The following is a 24705-nucleotide window of genomic DNA, read 5'->3' on the forward strand; positions in this document are numbered from 1 at the left end:
TACAGCCTTGAATCTGTGGGGATAGGTCTCTATCAGCTTTGCACATCTGGACACTTCAATTTCTTTACAAAACTGCTCAAGCTCTGTCAGATTGCATAGGGATCATGAGTGAACAACCCTTTTCAAATCCAGCCACAAATTCTCAGTTGGATTGAGGTCAGGATTCTGACTTCGCTACTGCAGGACATTAACTTTGTAGCTTTATGGTTGGAGTCATTGTCTTGCTGCAAAGCAGATCTTCCACCAAGTTGTAGTTCTCTTGCAGACTCCTTCAGGTTTTCCTCCAGGATTTCCCTGTACTTTGCTGCATTCATTTTACCCTCTATCTTCACAAGCCTTCGAAGGCCTGCAACAGTGAAGCATCCCCACAGCATGATGCAGCCACCACAATGCTTCATGATAGAGATGGTGTGTTTTAGATGATGTGCAATGTTTAGCTTATCCCAAACATAGTGTTTAGTCCGATGGTCAAAAAGTTCAATTTTGGTTTAATTAAACCACAGAACATTTTTCCAGCTGACTCCAGTCTCCCTCGTGCCTTCTGGCAAACTCTAGCTGAGAGTTCATGTGAGCTTTTTCAACAATGGCTTTCTCTTTGCCACTCTCCCATAAAGCTGCGACTGGTGAAACACCCGGCCAGTAGTTGTATGTGCAGTCTCTCCCGTCTCAGCCACTGAAGCTTGTAACTCCTCCAGAGTTGTCATAGATCTCATGGAGGTATCCCTCACTAGTCCCCTTTTTGCATGGTCACACAGTTTTTGAGGATGGCCTGCTCTAGGCAGATCTACAGCTGTGCCATATTCTTTCCACATCTTGATGATTGACTTAACTGTACTCCAAAGGATATTCAGTGACTTGGAAATTTTCGGGTAGTTTTTGACAGGATACTGAATCAACAGCAGTTGGAACCTTCCAGATACAGGTGTATTTTTCCTACAATCGATTGAAACACCTTGACTACACACAGGTCTCCAAAAACAGATCTCCATTTAACTAATTATGTGACTTCTAAAACCAAATGGCTATACCAGTGATGATTTGATATGTCATATTAAAGGGGGAGGTTGAATGCTCATGCAATCAATTATTTTGTGTTTTATGTTTGTAATTAATTTAGATCACTTTGTAGAGATCTGTTTGCACTTTGGTGCAAATGAGTCTTTTTTCTGTTGATCAGTGTCAAAAAAGCCAAATTAAATCCATTGTGATTCAATGTTGTTAAACAATAAAACATGAAAACTTCAAAGGTGGGTGAATACTTTTTATAGGCACTGTACATGCTAATGTCATAAATATGATGATAAACCTTTGTTACTTTCCGTGTAGAAAACAATTAGCCAAATTCTAAAATGGCAGCTCTAAGCTAAAGGAGTTGGAGGGTGTACTGAACAGTATCTTTGTGTTGCAAGCAGTTTTTGCTTGATCAAAATTCTGTATTTTAAATGAATAGTAATTTCTTTTTGAATTTCAATCACGTATTTGTTCCATGGCAATTTGTGAGTTTCCTGACCCTGTCCCCCCCACCCCCCCAAGAATAGAAACATTTTTATCAGATAACTTGGAAGTTTAGAATCTTTTTCTGTTATAAACTTAAAATTTTGTTCAGGTAATTTAATATTGACATTTTAAGTTTTCCCACAATTACCGTAGATTCCGGACTACAGAGCGCACCTGATTAAAAGCCGCTGGCTCTAATTTTAGAAAGAAAATCAATTTTTTACTTGTACAGGCCGCACCGGATTTTAGGCCGCACCGGATTTTCGGCCGCAGGTGTCCCACGTTGTAATATGAGATATTTACACAGAAAGATATTACACGTGAGGATTTTTTAACTTTTAATTAAATCCATATGGTAACAAAAACAAATACATATTGCAAATGCTTTTTTTTGAACCGTGCCTGTAACGCGGCTACTTTTAAATATACGTTGCGTATACTTTTTTACTGAACAACATTCCAATATCTCCTAACGACTGGTAAAAAATATATATACTGCAGCCTACCAGGAAAAGTTATTGATCGCCTTTAACTTAAAAGCAGCGTTCGCTCAGATCCAATGCCGCTCGCGTAATGTGCTCGCCCCCTCCTTCCCGTTTATCGCAAACTGGTATCCCACAAGACGCGGCGAAACTGGGTGTGACGTCATAGCATCCCGCGATGTAGTACAGAAAACAAATATAGTTAAAACACTTCTAACTTTAACTAGAAAATGAATTACTAAGCGAAAATATTATAAACTAAATAACTGCCATAAAGGCAGCACAATGCTTTTCTTCGAGTGTTTTCCATGTTGATGAGGGTGAGTACAAATGACTGATTTACAATAATTTAATTGTGAAAGTGCGCTTGATTTATCGTACAATTTCATTGGACCTCTGTGAACTACTCATCAATTTTATTGGTCTACTGTTACGAGGCAAAATGTTTTTGGCGGCATGAAAAAAATCATGTATTAGCCGCACCGTATTAAAGGCCGCAGAGTTCAAAGCTGTTCAAAATGTGGGAAAAAAGTAGCAGCTTATAATCCAACATCTACGGTAATTCCCTGTTTTACTGGAAAAGTAGAGGGTAGATATTTATTTTTAAGTGATTTACACAACTGTAAAATCTTTGGTGTTTCTCTTGACTGGCTGTTACCTCTATCTGATCTTGAATTCCCTAGATCATCATAATTCAATACAAGCATCACCAGATTACTTAGCTGCCTGCAAAGCAAGAGGGGAAACAGTGTGTTTTAGAAACGTTCATATAAAAGAATGAGAAATGAAGTAAAATGCTACATTGTAATTTATTTTTAAAAAACTAAGACATGACAGTTGGGAAATTTTTTTAACAAGTGAGTAATTTATGATAAGCTTTGCTATTTAGCATTTATGGAGTAATTTCTGTATGTACTTCTGGAGTTTCTAAGGGCATTAATTCTTGATCAGAATTATAAAGCCTAAACTAAATTTGTAAATGTTTAGGTGAATTGTTAGACCATCATATTCCTTGAGACTGCACTCATTAAATGGATGGTTTTCCCTTCCATACTTATTGGCTGAATTAATTCTTTCTGTCTTGCTCAACTTAAGCTGAGCTTCACTGATTATCATTCTTGGCCCTGATGCATCTTCATCTGCCTCATGTCTAAATAACAGGTAGTGAGGTCTGAGGATCAGTTAGAGAATCATTGACATAGAATGCTGTAGTTCTCAAATGAACTGTAGTTATTCAAATGAATATGAATGCCATCAAGCTGGTATTTAAAATTAACAAAGAACAGATAAATGCTTGGTTTTCAGTTTTAGAAGATTGATTGCTGTAAACTTTAATCACTCCTATATACTGTACTTCACATCTTGGATGTAACTAACTATTTACTTGTATATTTCTTATTCTATGATGGTTTCAACTGAGAATAGTTGTTACACCTGTTCTTGCTGGTTAGTAATTTCAGAAAGCTTTTTTCTGGAATTTCCTTCCACAATCCTGTCTCCCCACACCACCAACCTCCCCTACATCCACCTCCCACAATGTCTCCTTTTCCTTTATAATTTCCTCATTTAAGATGCACCTCATTTTCTGACCAGGTTTTTGATCAGTTATTACTTTCTTATGTGGCTCAGTGTAAAATTTTACCAATGTTCTTACTCAAGTACCATTGATTGTTTTTATTATGGTAAATGCAATTTGCTGTTTCAGAGGTATCCAATATGTTCACAAAGTCATAGAGTTAGGCAGATCTGTTCATCTGCCTTTGTTCTATACCTCTCTAAATCTTTCCTATCTGTTACCCATTTAAATGCTTTTTGAACAATGTCATTATAATATACCAGGTTCGTTCTGAAAGACTGTGCAGGCCAGCTAACTGAGATGCTGACGGATACGGTATAGTTAACATCTCTGAAACAGTCCACTGCCCGCTCGGTTTTAAAGGCAGCAACCATCATTCCAGTGCCAAAGGCGGCGACAGTCACTGGCCTATGTGACTATCATAAAACTGTTTGGCCTGTAGGACCCTGGTTTGTCCTTACAGCCCTTCTTGAATAAAAGTACAAGATTACCAGCATTCAGTCTTCTCGTACTTCACCTGTGGCTAAGAACAATTCAAACATCGATTCCAGGGCCACTACAACTTCCTCCCTTGTTTTGTACATGCCCTAGGATACACTTGATCAGGCCTTGGCAATTTATTCAATTTTATATGCCTCAGCACTATAATCGATTTCTCTAACTTACAGTAATTATTCCCCTTTTCTCCTGCCCCCTTCCATATCTTTTCTTTTGCTCTGCCTTCTGGTTACCCTCTCACCCTCCATTCATGAACTGCCCATCATCTCTCTTTGGTTTCCTTCCTCTTTCCCTTAATTTCACAGTCCACTGTTCTGTCTCATTAGATTCCTCCTCTTTCAGCCCTTTACCTCTTCACCTATCACCTGCCAGCTTGTAGTACTCTCCCTTTCTTCTTATCCTACATCTGCACCTCATCCTTTTCCAGTCTTGATGAATGGTCTTGGCATGAAATGTTGGATGTTTATTCCCCTCCATCGATGCTGCCTGACCTGCTGAGTTCCTCTAGCCTTTTTTATGTGTTTCTATCAGCACGTTGTCTTTTGTAAAGTTAATATGTTTTGGGAGGTCACAGTGCTCTTTCCTGAATTCCCAGCTTACATTATCTTCCCCACAGTAAACAGATGAGTATTACTCATTTTGGACCTCACCCAACCCTCTGCCTCTGCATATCAATGACTATACCGGCCCTTAAGTGGAGCTATTCTCTCCCTTGTTATCCTTTGCTGTTAATGATTGAATTGTTTGGGATTTTCCTGTCAAGGATATCTCATGTGGTTATTTTGCCTTCGTAATTTCTTTCTGATATCTCTTTCACTCCTCAAGGGATTTTCTTGCTTCCAGCTACTTATATCTGACACGTATCCTGGTTTTTTTAGACCAGAGCCTCAATATCCTTCTTTTGGCCATGCTTCATTCATTCTGCCTTTTTTGCCCTGCATTCAACAGGAACTTGTTGGCCTTGAACTCTCCCCTATTTCAATTTTCAAAGTCTTCCATTTGCAAGATGCCCCTTTACCTGTTTAAAAACCTCTCCCAATCAAACTTTGCGAGTTCCTATTAAAATTAGCCATCAAAGTTAGCTTTGTACCAACTTAAGAATTAATTTGTGGACCAGCTCTATTTTTTTCCATAACTGTTTAAAAGCTAATAGAACTATGGTCATTAGTTTCAAAATAATCTCTTTTGCACCTAACACAGCACGCCTCTAACTTGTCATACTGCAGGCTTAAATCTTTTGCAGTAAATTTCTCATAATTTAAAAATTCTTGCAAGTCCTCATCTTTCTAACCTTCAAGTCCTTAAAACACCAAATCCTTACAAGTCTCTAAGTACCTCCATTCTGGTGTCTTGCTTATTGCTGTCTTTATTGTTAGTAGAACCTTCAGCTAACTGGACCCTAATTTCTGGAATCTTTTATTAAAAATCTCTTTGCCTTCTGCATTTTTCCTGCTTTGGGTTGATGCTTAAAATCTCACTTTGAGTTTGACTTTGTGTCTTTTGTGTTAAAACGTGAATGAGTATTCTTCTGTTGGGAACCATGGAATGCATTACTAGATTTAAATTCAGGCTTTTATATTAGATTCACCCAAAATTTCACAATGTTTCTGTGTTTTAATCTCATTGATATAATAGCTGACATTGGACGTAGAATAATATGTCACTGATTGGCAAGAATCACTTGAGCCCAATATTTCAAAGTATTTTCAGATGTACTGTACCTCGGGTTTAAAACCTTAAGTTTAAAAAAGAGTATTAACATACATGAAATATGGAGAACTAATTGATTAATTATGGAGGTGCTAGAAACCCCAGCAGATTGCTGTGCCATCAGAATTGACCCATTATTGTGTGTGATTTTCAGTTGTTGTTTCAGTTTCCAAGTCAAGTCAAGTTTATTGTCATATCGACCATAAACTGCTGGTTGAAGAGCTGGGGGTAGTGGTTTTGGGAAATTAGAACTACAAGCTAGCAATGTGCCTATCTACAGTGTTCAGTTTACCCAGTCGTGTCATGTGAAATTTAAAAAATTGTAAGCACTTCATCGTGTCCAGATCTTTTTTTAAAGATGGCCATAACCTGATCTGTTCTCAGGTATCTACTTTGATGTTACAGATTGCCCAATAACACAATTGTTTTGATTTGGTTACCTTTTGCCTAATAGAATGCTAGCAATTTTGAAGGAAATGGATATAACATATGTAAATTGGTTCAACTAAACTCTGCTATCGTAATAACAGTTTTATTATAGAAATTGATATTTTCTGTTTTACAGCATGAACCATCCTTCAGATGTTGGGTTTTATCTGTAAATAAGAATATAAAATATTTACCAATGTAAATATAACACTACTTGTTGAGAGTGTGGAGAATTGAATATTTCAAATCTGTTACTAAGTTTGATTCGGTCACCTTTTTTAAAAAAACTAAGCAATATGACTCATGGAATTTAGTAAATTGGGTAATGAACTATATTTAGGAATCATTTCAATCCGTGATTTAAATTCCTTGTTCCAAGATTGTTATGATTGCTTGTAGTATTTTGACCTGCTATATACTATGTGACTTGAGGAAATATGGAGCTTTTGTGATTCATAATTTTTTGTCATAATTTCATGTTAAAATTGCAGCAGCATTCTGCATTTGACATAAATTTGATTTAGGTTATAAATCCTGTGGACCTTGTGATCTGACATATTGGCTTTGGCCAAGTTTAGCAAAAACAAATGTGGACTCTCTTACTACTTGAATTAAGTTATATTTGTTTGGAAGTTTCTATAATGGGTTTAGCAATTTAACTTTTATTTAAGGTTATTCAGAATGGATGCCATTTAAGTTTGCCCATGATTAGTAAGAATTTAGAATGACCAAATCATGACAACTTGTAAAGTATAAAAATGTTATACTATTTAAGCAGGAAATTAAGTGTTATTTTACATGCATATTGGAATGTAATACTACATCTAGGTTTTTCTGCAAATATGATTAACTTGCAGTGTTTCATATCAATTTATTGAGTAGCAATTGAGGTTAACAGATTAACAGGGTAAAAATAATCTAGATAATAATTTGAGAAAGAATGGTTTAAATGAATTTTGTAAGGGAAAATGAAATGGAATTGGATTGATTGAGATGACAAAGTAGCATTAGCTACCTTATGGCTGCCTTTTGAAATGAGATTTCCACTAATTTAAGGCTTCTAATGGATATTGGACACACACATGCAAAGCTCTGACACACAGAACGTCACCAGATTGAAGTCTGGTGTTGGAGTATTTAACGTGAAGAGGATAAATTATGACTGTAGAAGAGAGTCTGCATATTGTTCATAATGTCAAGCAAATTATGAACTTTCTTCAAAAAAGGACCGTACATGCCTTCTGGCTTCCAGGAATTCTAGAACAAGCAAGTTGAGACTCTAGCACATTAAATGATCCTTTATGGAATGTGTAGGGTATGCTAAATGTAATGTATTTTCAAGAAGAAATTAAGTTGTATCAAATTGCAAAATGGTTTCTGCATTGCTTCTGTGAGAAAATGCAGCCCTTGTAGCTGAACTGCATACTCTTTTCATTAAATAAGCAAGTTTATACAGAACAAACAAAATTAGAGTAGAATTGACATTAGAATATGTAATTCTACCAAAGTGTTTCATACTTTAACTAGAAATTGGTGAAAACAGAACGTTCCATACACACTCATGGGGAAGGTTTCAGGAGTGAACCCTGAGGGAAAAATCCGGAGCTGGAGTCCTAAGACATTGAGTTCAGTGCTGACTGGCAACTCCTGCAACGCTGCTGATGCCAAACTGTATCGGTCTCTGCCATTCCTTTAGATTCATCAGCTGTATGGAGAGGGGGAGCCTGCTGCATAGGCAACAACTTGCCCATACGTATCCTGCTGCCCTGGCTTGTGTAGGCAGCTAGGCCACAATATCAGAAGTCAACCCTGAACAGTGGAGGGCCTCAGTGTGAAGAGTTTGTCTAGTAAAGGGAAAATTTGAACAATTTAATAGTAGTTCTCATTACTTGCTTTTGATTTGTGGTTTCACAGAGACTGGAAGTTTATTCATCATTGAGTGAAATGTTTTAATAACCAAAATACATTAGATTCTAGCTAATCGGGGCAGCCACTTATTTGGGTCAACTCTTAAACAAATAGAGAAAATAGCCAGGATTCCCTTAGTTTATTTAGGGCACTATGCCACTTAATTGGGACTGGAGACTGTTATTGAACAGTTTCTAATTGATAAGTTGCTGCAAGTGTGTGACTGTTAGACACCACACTGTGCTTAGTTTGAACATTTGTTAAATAACATCACTTGCATGTGTTTGTTTTCAGAAAGCTGTAATGTTTGTCAGTGATAGTTGGCAAGTAATAAGCAGTAAGATAATTCAAAACAGTTTTTCTCACTCTGATTTTAACCTTGGAAGTCCCACAAACGGCCGGGAGTAAAAGTGAAATGATTTCACTACTTGAACAAATTAGGAACTGTGAAGAGTTTGGTATCGACAATCATCTTGAAATTTACAATGAAAGAATTGTTTGAATGTCCGTTTACTCGCATTAGGATCTTATTATTTTATACCTTGCCTGTTAAATTGCTTGTCTAAATTTCTCTTAATCATAGTGACTATTTCAAGAAATGCACTTAATGACCACTGTACATCTGCTCATTAATGCAATTATCTATGCAACCAATCTTTTGGTAGCTTCTGTGTACTTAAAAGCATAGAAACATTGAAAACCTACAGCACAATACAGGCCCTTCGGCCCAATATGCTGTGCCGAACATGTACTTACTTTAGAAATCACCTAGGGTTACCTATAGCCCTGTATTTTTCTAAGCTCCATGTACCAATCCTGGAGTCTCTTAAAAGACCCTATTGTATCCGCCTCCACCATTGTCGCCGGCAGCCCATTCCCCGCACTCAACACTCACTGCGTTTTTAAAAAAAACAACTTACCCCTGACATCTCTGTACCTACTTCCGAGCATGCAGATATGTTCAAGAGGTTCTGTTGTTGTTGAAACCAAACATCTGAATAGGGAAGAAATGTGATCTAAGTGACTTTGACCTTGGAATGATTGTCAGTGCCAGATGGAGTGGTTTGAGATCTCAGAAACTACTGATCTCCTTGGATTTTCATGCACAACAGTCTCTAGTATTTACAGAGAATGGTATGATACGCAGAAAACATCCACTGTGTGGCATTTTTGTGGGCCTTCTCAATGAGAGGTCAGAGAAGAATGGCCAGACTGGTTCAAGCTTGACAGGAATGTGACAGTAACTCAAATAAGTACTTGTTACAATAGTGCTTTGCAGAAAAGCACCTCTGAACACACAACACATCAAACCTTGAAGTGGGTGGGCTATAATAACAGAAGACTACAAGTGTACACTGGGTGGTATCTAATAAAGTGGCCACTGAGTGTATGAATTAATGATGATGATCTGATTCCACCATCACCAAGTTCCAGATAGCTACTGCTCGATGTAAACAAAAAAACCTCACCCTTCAAAACTCTTTCCTCTCACCTAAAACTACATGAGCTTGCATTTGATATGGTTAGCATGTGTTTATAATTTCATATACCTCCATCATTTCACTCTTCAGTCTCTATTGCCTTAAAGAAAACCAGTCCAGTCTCTCCCCAGAACTAAAGCCCTCCAAGTCAGGGAACATCTTGGTGAATTGCCTCTGATTCCCTGCAGCACAATACATGCTTCCTATAGCAGGCAATACTCCAAGTGTAGTCTATCCATTGCTTTCTAAAGGTAACCTCCCAACTTTTACATTCTGTGCCATGACCTGTGAAGACAAGAATGTCATGTGCTTTTACATCACTCAGTCCACCTGTATTGCCAGTTTCAGGGAATTGTGGGCTTGAGCCACTAGGTCTCTTCTCATCAACTTTCCTTTGCAACTCTACTCTTTTGCTCTAACCCTCTGTGACTTACCGTAGATTCCGTACTACAGAGCGCACCTGATTAAAAGCCGCAGGCTCTAATTTTAGAAAGAAAATCAATTTTGTACTTGTACAAGCCGCACCGGATTTTAAGCCGCAGGTGTCCCACGTTGTAATATGAGATATTTACACAGAAAGATATTACACGTGAGGATTTTTTAACTTTTAATTAAATCCGTATGGTAACATAAACAAATACATATTGCAAATGCTTTTTTTCGAACCGTGCCTGTAACGCGGCTACTTTTAAATATACGTTGCGTATACTTTTTTACTGAACAACATTCCAATATCTCCTAACGACTGGTAAAAAATATATATACTGCAGCCTACCAGGAAAAGTTATTGATCGCCTTTAACTTAAAAGCAGCGTTCGCTCAGATCCAATGCCGCTCGCGTAATGTGCTCGCCCCCTCCTTCCCGTTTATCGCAAACTGGTATCCCACAAGACGTGGCGAAACTGGGTGTGACGTCATAGCATCCCGCGATGTAGTACAGAAAACAAATATAGTTAAAACACTTCTAACTTTAACTAGAAAATGAATTACTAAGCGAAAATATTATAAACTAAATAACTGCCATAAAGGCAGCACAATGCTTTTCTTCGAGTGTTTTCCATGTTGATGAGGGTGAGTACAAATGACTGATTTATACTGAGGAGCAGATAGGGAGGTAGAAGCATGGTGTACAAGGAATGTAGAAAATCTAGTTAAGAAGAAAATAGCTTCAAGAAAATAGGTTCAAGAAACTAGGTACTGTTAGAGCTCCAGAAAATTACAAGGTTGCCAGGAAGGAGGTTAGGAAAGAAATTAGGAGAGCCAGAAGGGGCCATGAGAAGGCCTTGGCGAGCAGTATTAAGGAAAACCCCAAGGCATTCTACAAGTATGTGAAGTGCAAGAGACTGAGCCGTGTGAGAATAGGACCAGTCAGGTGCGATACTGGATACGTGTGCATGGAGTCGGAGGAGGTAGCGGAGGTACTTAATGAATACTTTGCTTCAGTATTCACCACTATAAAGGACCTTGGTAATTGTGATGGCTTACAGCAGACTGAAACGCTTGAGCATATAGACATTAAGAAAGGATAAGCTGGAGCTTTTGAAAAGCATTAAGTTGGATAAGTCGCCAGGTCTGGATGAGATACACCCCAGGCTTCTGTGGGAAGTGAGGGAGGAGATTGCTAAGCCTCCGACGATCATCAGTATGGATGAAAGAAGCACCTGAGGATTGGAGGGCTACAAATGTTTCCTTGTTCAGGACAGGGAGTAGAGATAATCCAGTAAATTACAGACCAATGAGTCTGACTTCAGTGGTGGGCAAGTTATTGGAAAAGATCCTTAAGATTTTTAGTAAAATTTTGGCTACTAGATTAGAAAATATATTACCTCGAATTATTTCTGAAGATCAGACTGGATTTATTAAAAACAGCTACTCATCTTTTAACATTAGAAAATTAATTAATATTATTTATACTCCTTCACCCAAAATACCAGAATGTGTCATTTCCTTAGATGCTGAAAAAGCATTTGATAGAGTTGAATGGCCATATTTATTTAATACATTGCAGCATTTTAATTTTAGTTTGAAATTTATATCATGGATTAAATTAATATTTTATAAACCCTTGGCTTCGGTCTTTACCAATAATCAAAGATCTCCTTTTTTTCAGTTATTCCGTGGTACAAGGCAAGGCTGTCCTTTAAGTCCTTTACTATTTGACATTGTTTTGGAACCTTTAGCTATAGCTATTCGTGAATCACCTAATATTTTGGGTATTACTCGTGGGGAAGGGACATATAAGTTATCATTATATGCTGATGATTTGTTACTATACATATCCGACCCTGAGAGATCTATTCCTGCTATTTCATCCTTGCTTGCTCAGTTTAGTAACTTTTCTGATTATAAATTGAATTTTAATAAGAGTGAATTATTTCCATTAAATATGCAAGTTCCAATTTATAAACATTTACCATTTAAAGTTGTCACAGATTATTTTACTTACTTGGGTATTAAAATTACCAAAAAACATAAAGATTTATTTAAAGTTAATTTCTTACCTTTAATTGACCAAATTAAGCTACCAGGTGGTCTCCATTATCTTTGTCATTGGTTGGTCGAATTAATGCTATTAAGATGATGGTATTACCCAAATTCTTATATTTATTTCAAGCATTACCAATTTTTATTCCTAAGTCTTTTTTTGATATTATTGACTCCCTATCTGTGGCAGAATAAAAATCCTAGACTAAGCAAAAAATATTTACAGAAGCCTAAGAAGGAGGGCGGTTTGGCTTTGCCAAACTTGAGATTTTACTATTGGGCAGTTAATATACGATATTTAATATTTTGGACACAAGAATCGACTATAGCAGCTTGCCCACAATGGGTAAATTTGGAATGTAAATCTGTACAAGACTTTTCATTGTTTTCAATTTTAGGATTTTCATTTCCTTTTTCTTTATCTAAATTGAATAAACAAATAACTAATCCTATAGTTAAACATACATTGTGAATTTGGTTTCAATTTCGTAAATTTTTTGGTTTGAATAAGTTCATCTTATCAAGCCCTATAATATCTAACTTTTTTTTCGGCCATCTTTTATGGATCAAGCTTTTGTTTTATGGAAAACAAAAGGTATAACATGTTTTCGTGATCTGTTTTTAGATGATAGCTTTATGTCCTTTGAACATCTATCTAATAAATATAATTTACCTAAAACTCATTTTTTTTAGATATTTGCAAATTAGAAATTTTTTGAATAATGAGTTACAGTCTTTTTCGAAACTATGTCCATTGGACATTACGGAAAGAATTTTAGCTCTGAATCCTTGTCAGAAAGGTTTAGTAGCTGTCATTTATAATATGATCATGAAAATACAGCCAGAAGTATCAGAAAAAATTAAGAAGGAATGGGAAAAAGAACTTCATTGTCTTATACCCACTGAGCAATGGGAGAAAATTTTACTATTAGTCAATTCGTCTTCTATTTGTGCTAAACATGCCCTAATACAATTTAAGGTTGTACATAGAGCTCATATGTCTAAGGATAAACTTGCTCGATTTTATTCTTATGTTAATCCAACCTGTGACAGATGTCATTCTGATGTTGCTTCATTGACCCATATGTTTTGGTCTTGTCCTTGTTTGCAAAGTTACTGGAAAGATATTTTCAGTATTATTTCAATAGTTCTGAATATCAATTTCCAACCGCATCCTATTACTGCAATTTTCGGTTTACCAATGGCGGATAATAGTCGTTTATCCCCCTCATCTCGACAAATGATTGCATTTGTTACATTAATGGCTAGAAGATATATTTTATTGAATTGGAAAGAAATTAATCCTCCAACTATATTTCAGTGGTTTTCTCAAACTATCTCTTGTTTGAGCTTAGAAAAAATTTGAAGTGTTGTCTTTGATCCTTCAGTTAAATTTGAAGAAACTTGGGGACCATTTATTCAACATTTTCATATGAGTTAAATTGTCTTTTCCTAAACCTCACTTTTATTATCCTTAATTATTTGGATGGAGGTTCGGAGTTATTGGCACTACTGTATATATTTGACATTATGCAATGGCCCATGTTGGTTAGTGTTTTTTTCCCTTTTTTTGGGGGGTTTTTTATTTTATTTCTTTTGTTCATAAATACTATGAGTTTGGGAGGTTATTATATATTGATTATCATATATTTGAATGTTTACTTAAACTATTAACTATGTACTCTCAAACTCTCTGTATTCATGTTTCATTTATGTTTGCTTAAAAATTAATAAAAAGATTTGAAAAGAAAAGGAAACGATCCTGAGAGGCAGGACTTATGAGCATTTGGAGAGACATAATCTGATCTGGGATAGTCAACATGGCTTTATCTAGGGAAGGTCATGCCTTATGAGCCTGATTGAATACATTGAGGATGTAACTAAACACATTGATGAAGGTAGAGCAGCGGATGTAGTATATATGGATTTCAGTAAGGCATTTGATAAGGTTCCCCATGCCAGGCTCATTCAGAGGCGTGGGATTCAGGGAGACCTTGCTTTGTGGATCCAAAATTGGCTTGTCCACAGAAGGCAAAGTCTGGTTGTAGCTGGTTCGTATTCTGCGTGGAGGTCGGTGACAAGTGATGTTCTGCAGGGATTTGTTCTGGGACCTCTCCTCTTTGTTATTTTTTTAATAAATGACCTGGATGAAGAAGTAGAAGGGTGGGTTAGTAAGTTTGCTGATGACACAGAAGTTGGGAGTGTTGTGGATAGTGTGGAGGGTTGTCAGAGGTTATGGCAGGACATCAATAGTATGCATAACTGGACTGAGAAGTGGCAGATGGAGTTCAACCCAGATAAGTATGAAGTGGTTCATTTTGGTAGGTCAAATTTGAAGGCAGAATATAATGTTAATGGTAAGACTCTTGGCAGAGTGGAGGATTAGAGAAATCTCTGGATCCGTGTTGATGGAACACTCAAAGCTGCTGCGCAGGTTGACAGTGTTGTTAATAAGGTGTATGGTGATTTGGCCTTCATCGACCGTGGGATTGAGTTCAAGAGCAGTGAGGTAATGTTACACTAGTTAAGACCTTACTTAGACCCCACTGGGAGTACTGTTTTCGGCTCTGGTCACCTCACTTCAGAGAGGATGTGGTTGCTATAGAGAGAGTGCAGAGGAGATTTACAAGGATGTTGCCTGGATTGGAGAGCGTGCCCTATGAGATTAGGTTGAGTGAACTTGGCCTTTTCTCCTCAGAGCAATGGAGGATGAAAGGTGACCTGATAGAGGTGTATAAGATGATGAGAGGCATTGATCGTGTGGATAGCCATAGACTTTTCCCCAGGGCTGAAATGGCTAACACGAGAGGGCATTGTTTTAAGGTGCTTGGAAGTAGGTACGGGGGCGTTGTCAGAGGTAAGTTTTCACACAGAGAGTGATGGATGTGTGGTACCAGTGATGGTGGTAGAGGTGGATACAATAGGGTCTTTTAAGAGATTCTTAGATAGGTGCATAGAGCTTAGAAAAATAGAGGACAATGCAGGAGGGAAGTATTAGGCTGTTTCTAGAGTAGAAACATTGTGGGCCGAAGGGCCTGTAATGTGCTGTAGATTTCTATGTTCTATATAAGTAAATGATAATGACCTGATTCTGAAAAAGCACAAATGCCATTTTAAAAACATAATAAATCTCTTGGAAAAGTCTTTAACTGCTATTTGTGAATAATTAGAAACGTTATCATTAGTTTTCCTCCTCCTTTTCTCTTTGTTTCTTACTTCAGCTGGATCATTTTTGTTTTGAAATTAATTTGATTGACTAATTTGCCTTCTTCCTTGTTCCTTTTGGTTATTTTTCAATAATAAAAGTTACTGTTGGACAATTCTCTGTTACTCTTACTGAGCGGTTATCATAGCTTCTTTGAGAGAGAAACACTTTTGATATGAAGGTCAGGGAAACAAATATAATTAACTGGATTTGCCAATGGGAGCATAGCTCCAAAAAATCCTCGGCTGATAAATCATATTAAATATTCTGCAAAGTGCTAAGTTGAAAATTGAACATTTACTGTGTTGTTCTTGTTTCGCTATATGATTTGCCTGCTCTAAAAGTCTGGCTTGTATCTGCATACTGAATGATGTTTGCTAAACTTCAGCTGGTATGAAGAGACATATATTGCATTTTTTGTGTGTTGAAATTGGGGAGTAACTAATTAGTTTACAAAAATACAACTGCAGATGCTGTGGATCAAAGAATACGTACACAACGCTGGGTTGGCTACTCTTTTCTCACAGATGCTGCCTGACCTGCTGAGTTCTTCCAGCATTGTGTACGTATAACTAATTAGTTTATTAGGTTTGAATTGTTGGGTGTGAATGGATAATTTGATTTCCCAACATAAATATTCTTTTTTGTAATTGTCACAATTCCTGTGTTATTAAAATTTGTTTGTTCATCTGTGTGGCGTTAGATGAAGTAATATGAATTATTCTGTTAATGGTAAGACTCTTGGCAGTGTGGAGGATCAGAGAAATCTCTGGATCCGTGTTGATGGAATGATTCTGGTAATTTCCAAAGCTTGTACCAGTCACTCCTTTTATCAGACCAAAGTGTTGGAAGTGGAATGATGCAGGAGCTTTTTCCCTTCTTTTTCTCCCTTATAGCATGTAGGCATTTGTTTCATTTTGAAGCTTTTCCTTTTTTTTTGTAATTTATTTTTTATTGAAGTTCGTCATCAAACATTTCCATAAGATGTATTTCAGATATTGTACATATATATCATACAGTCATTTATGCCACAGATCTCCAAGTAATATTTATCTGAGGTATACACTTAGAAAAAAGAGAGGAAAGAAAGAACAAGTGAAAGGAGAAAACTATGTATAAGTAGGGAGTGATCATTTTTTTAACAATATATTCATTGATCTGTGAGGATAAAATCAGGCCTATGAGGTGTTATGTAGTTAAACCATTTTTCCGGGTATGAATCAAATTGTTGCAACTTACAATTAACAGATGCTGTTATCTTCTCCATTTTGTAAATGTCTATTGTAATTTCCATCTATGCATTTAAGGTTGGGCTCTCCTGTGATAACTATTTCCTAGTAAGAGTCTTTTTACCAGCCACCAGCAGTATATTCATTAAATGTTTATCTCTTTTCAACCATTCTTGAGGTATATACCCAAAATATATTGTCTTACTTTCTAAGGGTATTTCACATTTAAAGATGTCTTGTAGGGCATTGTGTATCCCACTCCAATAATCTTTGATAACAGGGCATTCCCAGAAAATATGATAATGATTTGCATTTTGATTTCCACAATTTCTCCAGCAAACAGGGAGGTTACTATCATAATGGGATTTCTGAGAGGGTGTAATAAAATATCTTATCAATTTTTTCCATCCGAACCCCCTCCATTTCTGTGAACTGGTACACTTACATTGATATCTCCATATTATTGTCCATTCTTCCTCAGATATAATTATTCCTCTTTCTTTCTCCCATTTTGTTTTAATGTATGAAGTCGAATGTGTTTTAAGATTTGACAACCCCTTATACATGCTTGAAATGATTCGACTACCGTTATCTGAATTACCGTAGATTCCGGATTTTAAGCCGCTACTTTTTTCCCACATTTTGAACAGCTTTGAACTTTGCGGCCTTTAATCCGGAGCGGCTAATACATGATTTTTTTCATGCCGCCTCGTAAACATTTTGCCTCATAACAGTAGACCAATAAAATTGATGAGTAGTTCACAGAGGTCCAATGAAATTGTACGATAAATCAAGCGCACTTTCACAATTAAATTATTGTAAATCAGTCATTTGTACTCACCCTCATCAACATGGAAAACACTTGAAGCATTGTGCTGCCTTATGGCAGTTATTTAGTTTATAATATTTTCGCTTAGTAATTCATTTTCTAGTTAAAGTTAGAAGAGTTTTAACTATATTTGTTTTCTGTACTACATCGCGGGATGCTATGACGTCACACCCGGTTTCGCGGTGTCTTGTGGGAAAACGCCGGTTTGCGATAAACGGAAAGGAGGGGGGAGCGCATTACGCGAGCGGCTTTGGATCTGAGCGAACGCTGCTTTTAAGTTAAAGGCGATCAATAACTTTTCCTGGTAGGCTGCAGTATATATATTTTTTACCAGTCGTTAGGAGATATTGGAATGTTGTTCAGTAAAGAAGTATACGCAACGTATATTTAAAAGTAGCCGCGTTACGGGCACGGTTCGAAAAAAAGCATTTGCAATATGTATTTGTTTTTGTTACCATATGGATTTAATTAAAAGTTAAAAAATCCTCACGTGTAATATCTTTCTGTGTAAATATCTCATATTACAACGTGGGACACCTGCGGCCTAAAATCCGGTGCGGCCTTTACAATTAAAAAATTGATTTTATTTCTAAAATTAGAGCCAGCGGCTTTTAATCAGGTGCGCTCTGTAGTCCGGAATCTACGGTATATACTTTTCTAAAGAGCTCTATCAAACATGTACTTGCCTTGGTTACATTTTTAAGCTTCTTATTAACATATTGTTGCATCTGTAAATACTGATAAAAATTTTGTTTTTCTAATAAGTGTTTCTCTTTAAGCATTTCAAAACTGAACAGTGTTCCTTCTTTCATTATATTGCAAAGAACTGTTATTCCTCTAGCTGTCCAGTCCTTAAATCTAGCATCCAGTTTATTCGGCGTAAAATCCAAGTCATATGCACACCATTTAAGAATTGCAATATCTCCCTCTAGTTTACATTCTTTTATAATAGTTTTCCATATTTTAAGAGTCCATTTCACCCATGGGTTATCAATAGTATTTACATACCTTTGTAGGTTGTTGTCAGCCAAAATTGCCTGTATGGGGATGGGAAGTATCCCCTCCTCAATGTTTTTCCATTGAGCGCCATATTATGGGTTGCACCAACATATCACAGCTCTTAATTGTGCTGTGAAATAGTAATCTCTAAGAGAAGGTAGGCCCCAACCCCCCTTTTCCTTGGCTAATTGCAAAGTTTTGAGACGAACTCTAGGTCTTTTACCTTGCCAAATATATCTTGATAACATTTTGTTCCATTCATTGAATTGATTTTAATTAATCTCTATTGGTAGGGTCTGAAAGAGATATAATGGTCTGGGCAGTATATTTTTAATAGATTCAATCCTTGATCTGAGACTAAAAAAAAGGAATTAGGTTCCATCATGTTATATCTTCCTTAACTTTTTTATATATAGGCTGATAATTGCATTCTGATAATCTTGCCAAATCTTTTGGCATAATGATGCCCAAATATTTGAAAGACTCTGTTTGCCATGCCCAGGGATATCTACTTTCAATTTCTCTTGGTGGGCTATAGTTATATGAAAGTAATTGGGTTTTTAATCTACGTTGATCTTGTATCCTGATAATTGACCATATTGTTCAAAGGATTGCATCAATTTAGGTGAAGAGTATGTTGGTTGCCCTCGATAGATCAAAATGTCATCTGTGTAACAGGCCAATTCATGCTCTGTCCCTTTAATAGTAATTCCCCTGATATATTAATTTTGTCTGATGTATTGAGCTGATGGTTCCAGATATAATGCGAAGAGTAGCGGTGGAAGCTTTTCCTAATGACATAGATGAATTTGATATCCAGGAATCCATATATCTTGGTCAGTGAGGTTAAGATGGCACTACCGAACATGTGTGACAGCTCACTGGTCGTTAAAAAGGCAAGAGATTTGTCTGAAAACACCTTTTCTGAAGTAAATTGTGCTAAATTATCGCTGTAAACAGTGACGGCTGAATAGTAGCGAGGTGAGTTCAGGGGATGAGCCAAGATGATATGTTGTAGAATTGATGCAGGTGGAGTTCCGATGCCCATACAACTGCCCTGCTGCGAGCTTGGATTGCTCTGAGCATCGAGAGAGGAATTCGAGGCAGAGCAGATTAGATGCCTGTAAAGCTGGCCCCGGTGCAAGGTTGGATTGCTGTGAGCGCTGAGTCATTTGAAGAGCATGAGAGCAGCTTCAGGTTGAGTGGTGAAATCTGGACCCTGGAGCGTGTTGCTGGGCGGCGTGATCTAGGCCCCAAGCCCTTCGCAGTAGCCGGGTCCTAGTATGAGGTATGATCTGCTGTTTAAACAACTTAAATGCAGCCCAAGATCAGTGGCAAGAGTCAATTTTGCTTGCTCTCTGTGATGTTCACTCGCCTCTCCAGAGTGCTGGAGCCTTTCACTGTTCGGTTGTTTGATCAATTTAAACAGCGGTTCAGATAGACTGAAAAGGCAGGGTGTCAGGATCTGAGGCAATATTTGATTTTGCTCGGTCTCCGCAATGGTCCTCCTCTCTCCGTGGTTCTAAGTCTATGACTTCCGTGCTCCATGCCCTCCATTATGATGAACTGATGAGTAAGGCTTTGGGCCTACTCTGGGCTGCTCCAGGGTTTGGATCTGACGATTCATTTTAGTTTAGAATGTTGTTCACGTCAGTTGTTTGCAGGATTTGTGTTATTTTTTCCTTTCTCTTGCACATTTGGTGTTGGTCTCTTATTTTTTTTCTTTAATTGGGTCCTGTTGAGTATTTTGCTTTTTGGCTAACCGTAAGCAAACGAATCTCAGGGTTGTATAATTTATACATTCTCTGATAATACATGAACTTTAAATCTTGAATTTGAATCAGCCCTATTTCTTTACACATGAATAAGCTAGAACCTTTGACAATCTGCAAACACATTGAGGCAAATGATCTTAGAGAGTGAGATTTATTGTAGTTTGGATTAAGGTCACTTAGTCTTACTCGACAAATTAAAAATTAAGTTTTTTTGAAATAATATTGAAGATCAGGAACTTTTATTTAAATGCAAAAATATATCAGTATTTTTATAATTTAATTGCCTTTTTACAGTGCTGATTTAAGATATGAAGTTGGACTAAAATATATCTTGAAAATAAATTTCTACCAGTTGGAGATAGTTCACTGCTATCGATCTGGCTTTGAAAGTCATAGGCGTGCTCTGAATTTGTTATCTAATTATTGGATAATAATTATATCCTATGTATCACATAGGATAAAATAATGTAAATATTAAAGTAAATGCTTGTGCATTCTTAATCCCCATTTTATTGGATGCATTAAGTTGTATAAGCTTCCTTTCCATTTTTTGTTAAAATGAGCTAAATAGTGCTTTTAATTTTCCTGTATAATTTTTTTGAAACATTTGTCAATTAGTTTTCAAACTAAATTGAATTGTGTTATTTTGCCAAAGTTTAGCAAGCATGAATCTTAGGTTTAGCTATAATGTATTAGATATATTTTGATAAAATTGTGTGGGTCATATATTGAAGATTTGCATAATCCTAGTCTATAGAATGAATTAAAGGGTGAGTTGACTTGGTTAAGGGAAAGTAAGTAACACTGCATTTTTTTGTTTAATTGTGAACTTGTACTATTTTTTAAATAAGAGCAATTACAACACTGACTTTTAGGTAAAAGATTCAATATAAAACAACTTTGTTACCATTATGAAGGTAAAATAAATCGCATTGATACTAACACTATAATGCAATTGTGCTCATGGGTGGGTCTTTCAGTACTTTTGCCTTTGTCTATATATTTCTAAATAGGGGTTTCAATTGATACTAACACTATAATGCAATTGTGCTCATGGGTGGGTCTTTCAGTACTTTTGCCTTTGTCTATATATTTCTAAATAGGGGTTTCAATTTATGTATTTGATTTTGTTCTTAAACCTGGAATTTTTTACTTTTGCAGTTGTAAAGAGATCACTTAACAGCAGATTTCTTCTCATGATTGAGAGGTTGAAGTTTCATTGACACTGAAACAGAAACTGGTATACATAAGGAATCATGGCAAGCAGAGGAGCTTCAAGACCAAATGGCCTAGGTCAGACAAAGATTTGCCAGTTCAAGCTGGTTCTTCTGGGAGATATGGCAGTGGGGAAATCAAGTTTAGTTCTGCGTTTTGTCAAGGGCCAGTTTGACGAATTCCAAGAGACAACAATTGGTGGTAAGTTTTTTGAACAATGGAATAAATATGGTGCCCGTTAGCTATGACTGTGCTTTCTGACTTATACCATAGCCCTTAAGATAATTTTGTTGTTCTGTATATCATAATATGGCTAGTCAAACGTCTATTGATTGTCCAGAGGTTGTCTTGGTGGATTGGATCTGGGGTGAATTCAAAGGTATTGACAGACAACTGCAATCAGCAATTTGATATTTTTGTTTTTCACTGTTGAATTACACTGTATATGTCTGGAGGGGGAGAATCTTTTTCTTATGAGTTTCATTTTGGTTTGGGAGAGAAACCATGAATAAGGAAATTGAAGGCTGAAATATCTGTAGTTAATAATAATTTCCACCACTTCTTCACCTATATGCCAAAATCTTCCATAGAGCAGTAAAGGAATATAGATATAGATGATCACACTTAGAATAATGGAACAGGCCCCATCTTTAAATCTCAGCAGCAACTCGCTTGTACTTCTAATCTGGTTCATTGTATCAGCAGGCAAGATATGATCTCCTCTAATTTGGGGATATCAGTGTAGATGAAAGTTTTGCAGAACTTCTCCATTTGGTCGACAAAGCTACTCACTATCTTTTCTTATATATCAGAACTGGACAATTTGGAGGTAAGGTCATCCAGCTGGAATATTAACTTTTCCCCCCTGCATACGTGCTGTTTGAACTGTTTTCTTCCACAATTTTCTTTTTTTCATATTTCCAACTGCCTCTCACTGTTCTAGTATGTTCTTTTGACTTGTTCTCTCTCATTGTTTAGTTAGATGTCTCCTAAAGTATTGTGTCACCCAAACAACCATTGTCTCAACTATATTCTCTTTGTTTTCCCAATGGCCTCCCCTATTTCCATCTCACCCCATCTTCCCCATTTATTCCAGCTAAAACACTTTTCCAGTTCTGATGAAACATTGATCCATTTCCCTTGTGTGATCACTAAATGTTTCCAGCAGTTAGTTTTCATTTTAAATTTCTGTTTGAATCTTTAACTTCAGTGAATTTTGTGTTGGTTTGAGAATTAATATGACTTCCTTATGACTTTGTGCCTCTTTCCTTAGCCGGGAGAGAGTTTTAAACACTTATTTATTTAAATTCCTTTTTCATCTGGCCTTTGCCTCGTGACCTGTTGTGCCTTTTCAGGTTTCATCATTTAGAACAACCAAATGTGTAAACCTACAGCACAATACAGGCCCTTCAGCCCACAAAGATGTGCTGAACATGTCCCTACCTTAGAAATTACTAGACTTACCTCTAGCCCTCTATTGTACTGAGCTCCATGTACCTATCTAAAAGCCTCTTAAAAGACCCTATCGTATCCACCTCCACCACCGTTGCCAGCAGCCCATTCCACGCACTCACCACTCTCTGCGTAATAAATAAATAAATAAATAAATAAATAAATTACCCCTGACACCTCCTCTGTACCTGCTCCCCAGCACCTTAAACCTGTGTCCTCTTGTGGCAACCATTTCAGCCCTGGGAAAAAGCCTCTGACTATCCACACGATCAATGCCTCTCATCATCTTGTACACCTCTATCAGGTCACCTCTCATCCTTCTTCGCTCCAGGGAGAAAAGGCCGAGTTCACTCAACCTATTCTCATAAGGCATGCTCCCCAATCCAGGCAACATCCTTGTAAATCTCCTCTCCACCCTTTCTATGGCTTCCACGTCCTTCCTGTAGTGAGGCGACCAGAATTTAGCACATTTCTCCAAGTGGGGTCTGACCAGGGTCCTATATAGCTGCAGCATTACCTCTCAGCTCCCAAGTTCAATTTGACGATTGATGAAGGCCAATACACCATATGCCTTCTTAACCACAGTGGCAAACCTGTGCAGCTGCTTTGAGCGTCCTATGGACTCGGACCCCAAGATCCTTCTGATCCTCCACACTTGCCAAGAGTCTTACCATTAATACTATATTCTGCCATCATATTTGACCTACCAAAATGAACCACCACATTTATCTGGATTGAACTCCATCTGCCACTTCTCAGCACAGTTTTGCATCCTATCAATGTCCCACTGTAACCTCTGACAGCCCTCCACACTATCCACAACACCTCCAACCTCTGTGTCATCAGCAAACTTACTAACCCATCCCTCCACTTCCTCATCCAGGTCAGTTATAAAAATCACGAAGAGTAAGGGTTCCAGAACAGATCCCTGAGGCACTCCACTGGTGACCGACCTCCATGCAAAATATGACCTGTCTACAACCACTCTTTGCCTTCTGTGGGCAAGCCAGTTCTGGATCCACAAAGCAATGTCCCCTTTGATCCCATGCCTCCTTACTTTCTCAATAAGCCTTGCATGGGGTACCTTATCAAATGCCTTGCTAAAATCCATATACACTACATCTACTGCTCTTCCTTCATCAATGTGTTTAGTCACATCCTCAAAAAATTCAGTCAGGCTCATAAGGCACGACCTGCCCTTTACAAAGCCATGCTGACTATTCCTAATCATATTAGGAGTACCTTTATCTTTTCCTGTCACATTTCTTTCTTCCCCTCTGCCATACGATTCCTAAATGGACACTGAACCCATGTGTGGTGAACTACATATACCTGGCTGGACACGCCCCCTGCTGACTGCTCCTGTGGCTCCTCCCACAGACCCCCGCTGACTGCTCCTGTGGCTCCTCCCACAGACCCCGGTATAAAGGCGATTGAGGTCTGAGCCCGGCCTCTCTGTCTCCAGGATGTAGTATGGTGGTCAACCACTGCTTGTTCCTTCTTCCAGTCAATAAAAGCCGATATCTCGCCTTTACGTCTCAGAGTGAGTTATTGATGGTGCATCACCATGAACACTAAGTCACTTTTTTAAAATGTATATTATTTCTGTTTTTGCACAATTTTTAATCTATTCTATGTTTTTTTACTGTAATTGATTTACTTTTTTCTTCTTCGATATTATTATTGTACTGTTGCTGTCAAGTTAACAAGTTTCACGAAACATGCCAGTGATAATAAACCTGATTCTGATTCTTTTGGGTACAACAAAAATATTGTCATTATTTCTCAGGGAATATAGAACATAGAACAATACAGCACAGTACAGGCCCTTCGGCCCACAATATTGTGCTGATCCTGAAACCTTGCCTCCCATGTAACCCTCCACCTTAAATTCCTCCATATACCTCTCTAGTAGTCTCTTAAATTTCACTAGTGT

The 24705-nt window shown here is 37.3% G+C and overlaps 1 protein-coding gene across 1 annotated transcript in view; it reads left to right on the top strand.

Moving 5' to 3' along the window:
- rab5b (RAB5B, member RAS oncogene family) overlaps positions 1 to 24705 on the top strand; it is a 65570-nt gene that overhangs the window by 14175 nt on the left and 26690 nt on the right. Inside the window, exon 2 of the mRNA XM_073046876.1 lies at positions 21264 to 21518. Coding sequence (XP_072902977.1) covers positions 21359 to 21518 — 160 coding nt within the window. The 5' untranslated portion in view covers positions 21264 to 21358. The remainder of the gene's footprint in view (positions 1 to 21263; positions 21519 to 24705) is intronic.

The sequence above is a fragment of the Hemitrygon akajei genome, chromosome 5, assembly GCF_048418815.1.
Source record: "Hemitrygon akajei chromosome 5, sHemAka1.3, whole genome shotgun sequence".
NCBI lineage: Eukaryota > Metazoa > Chordata > Chondrichthyes > Myliobatiformes > Dasyatidae > Hemitrygon > Hemitrygon akajei.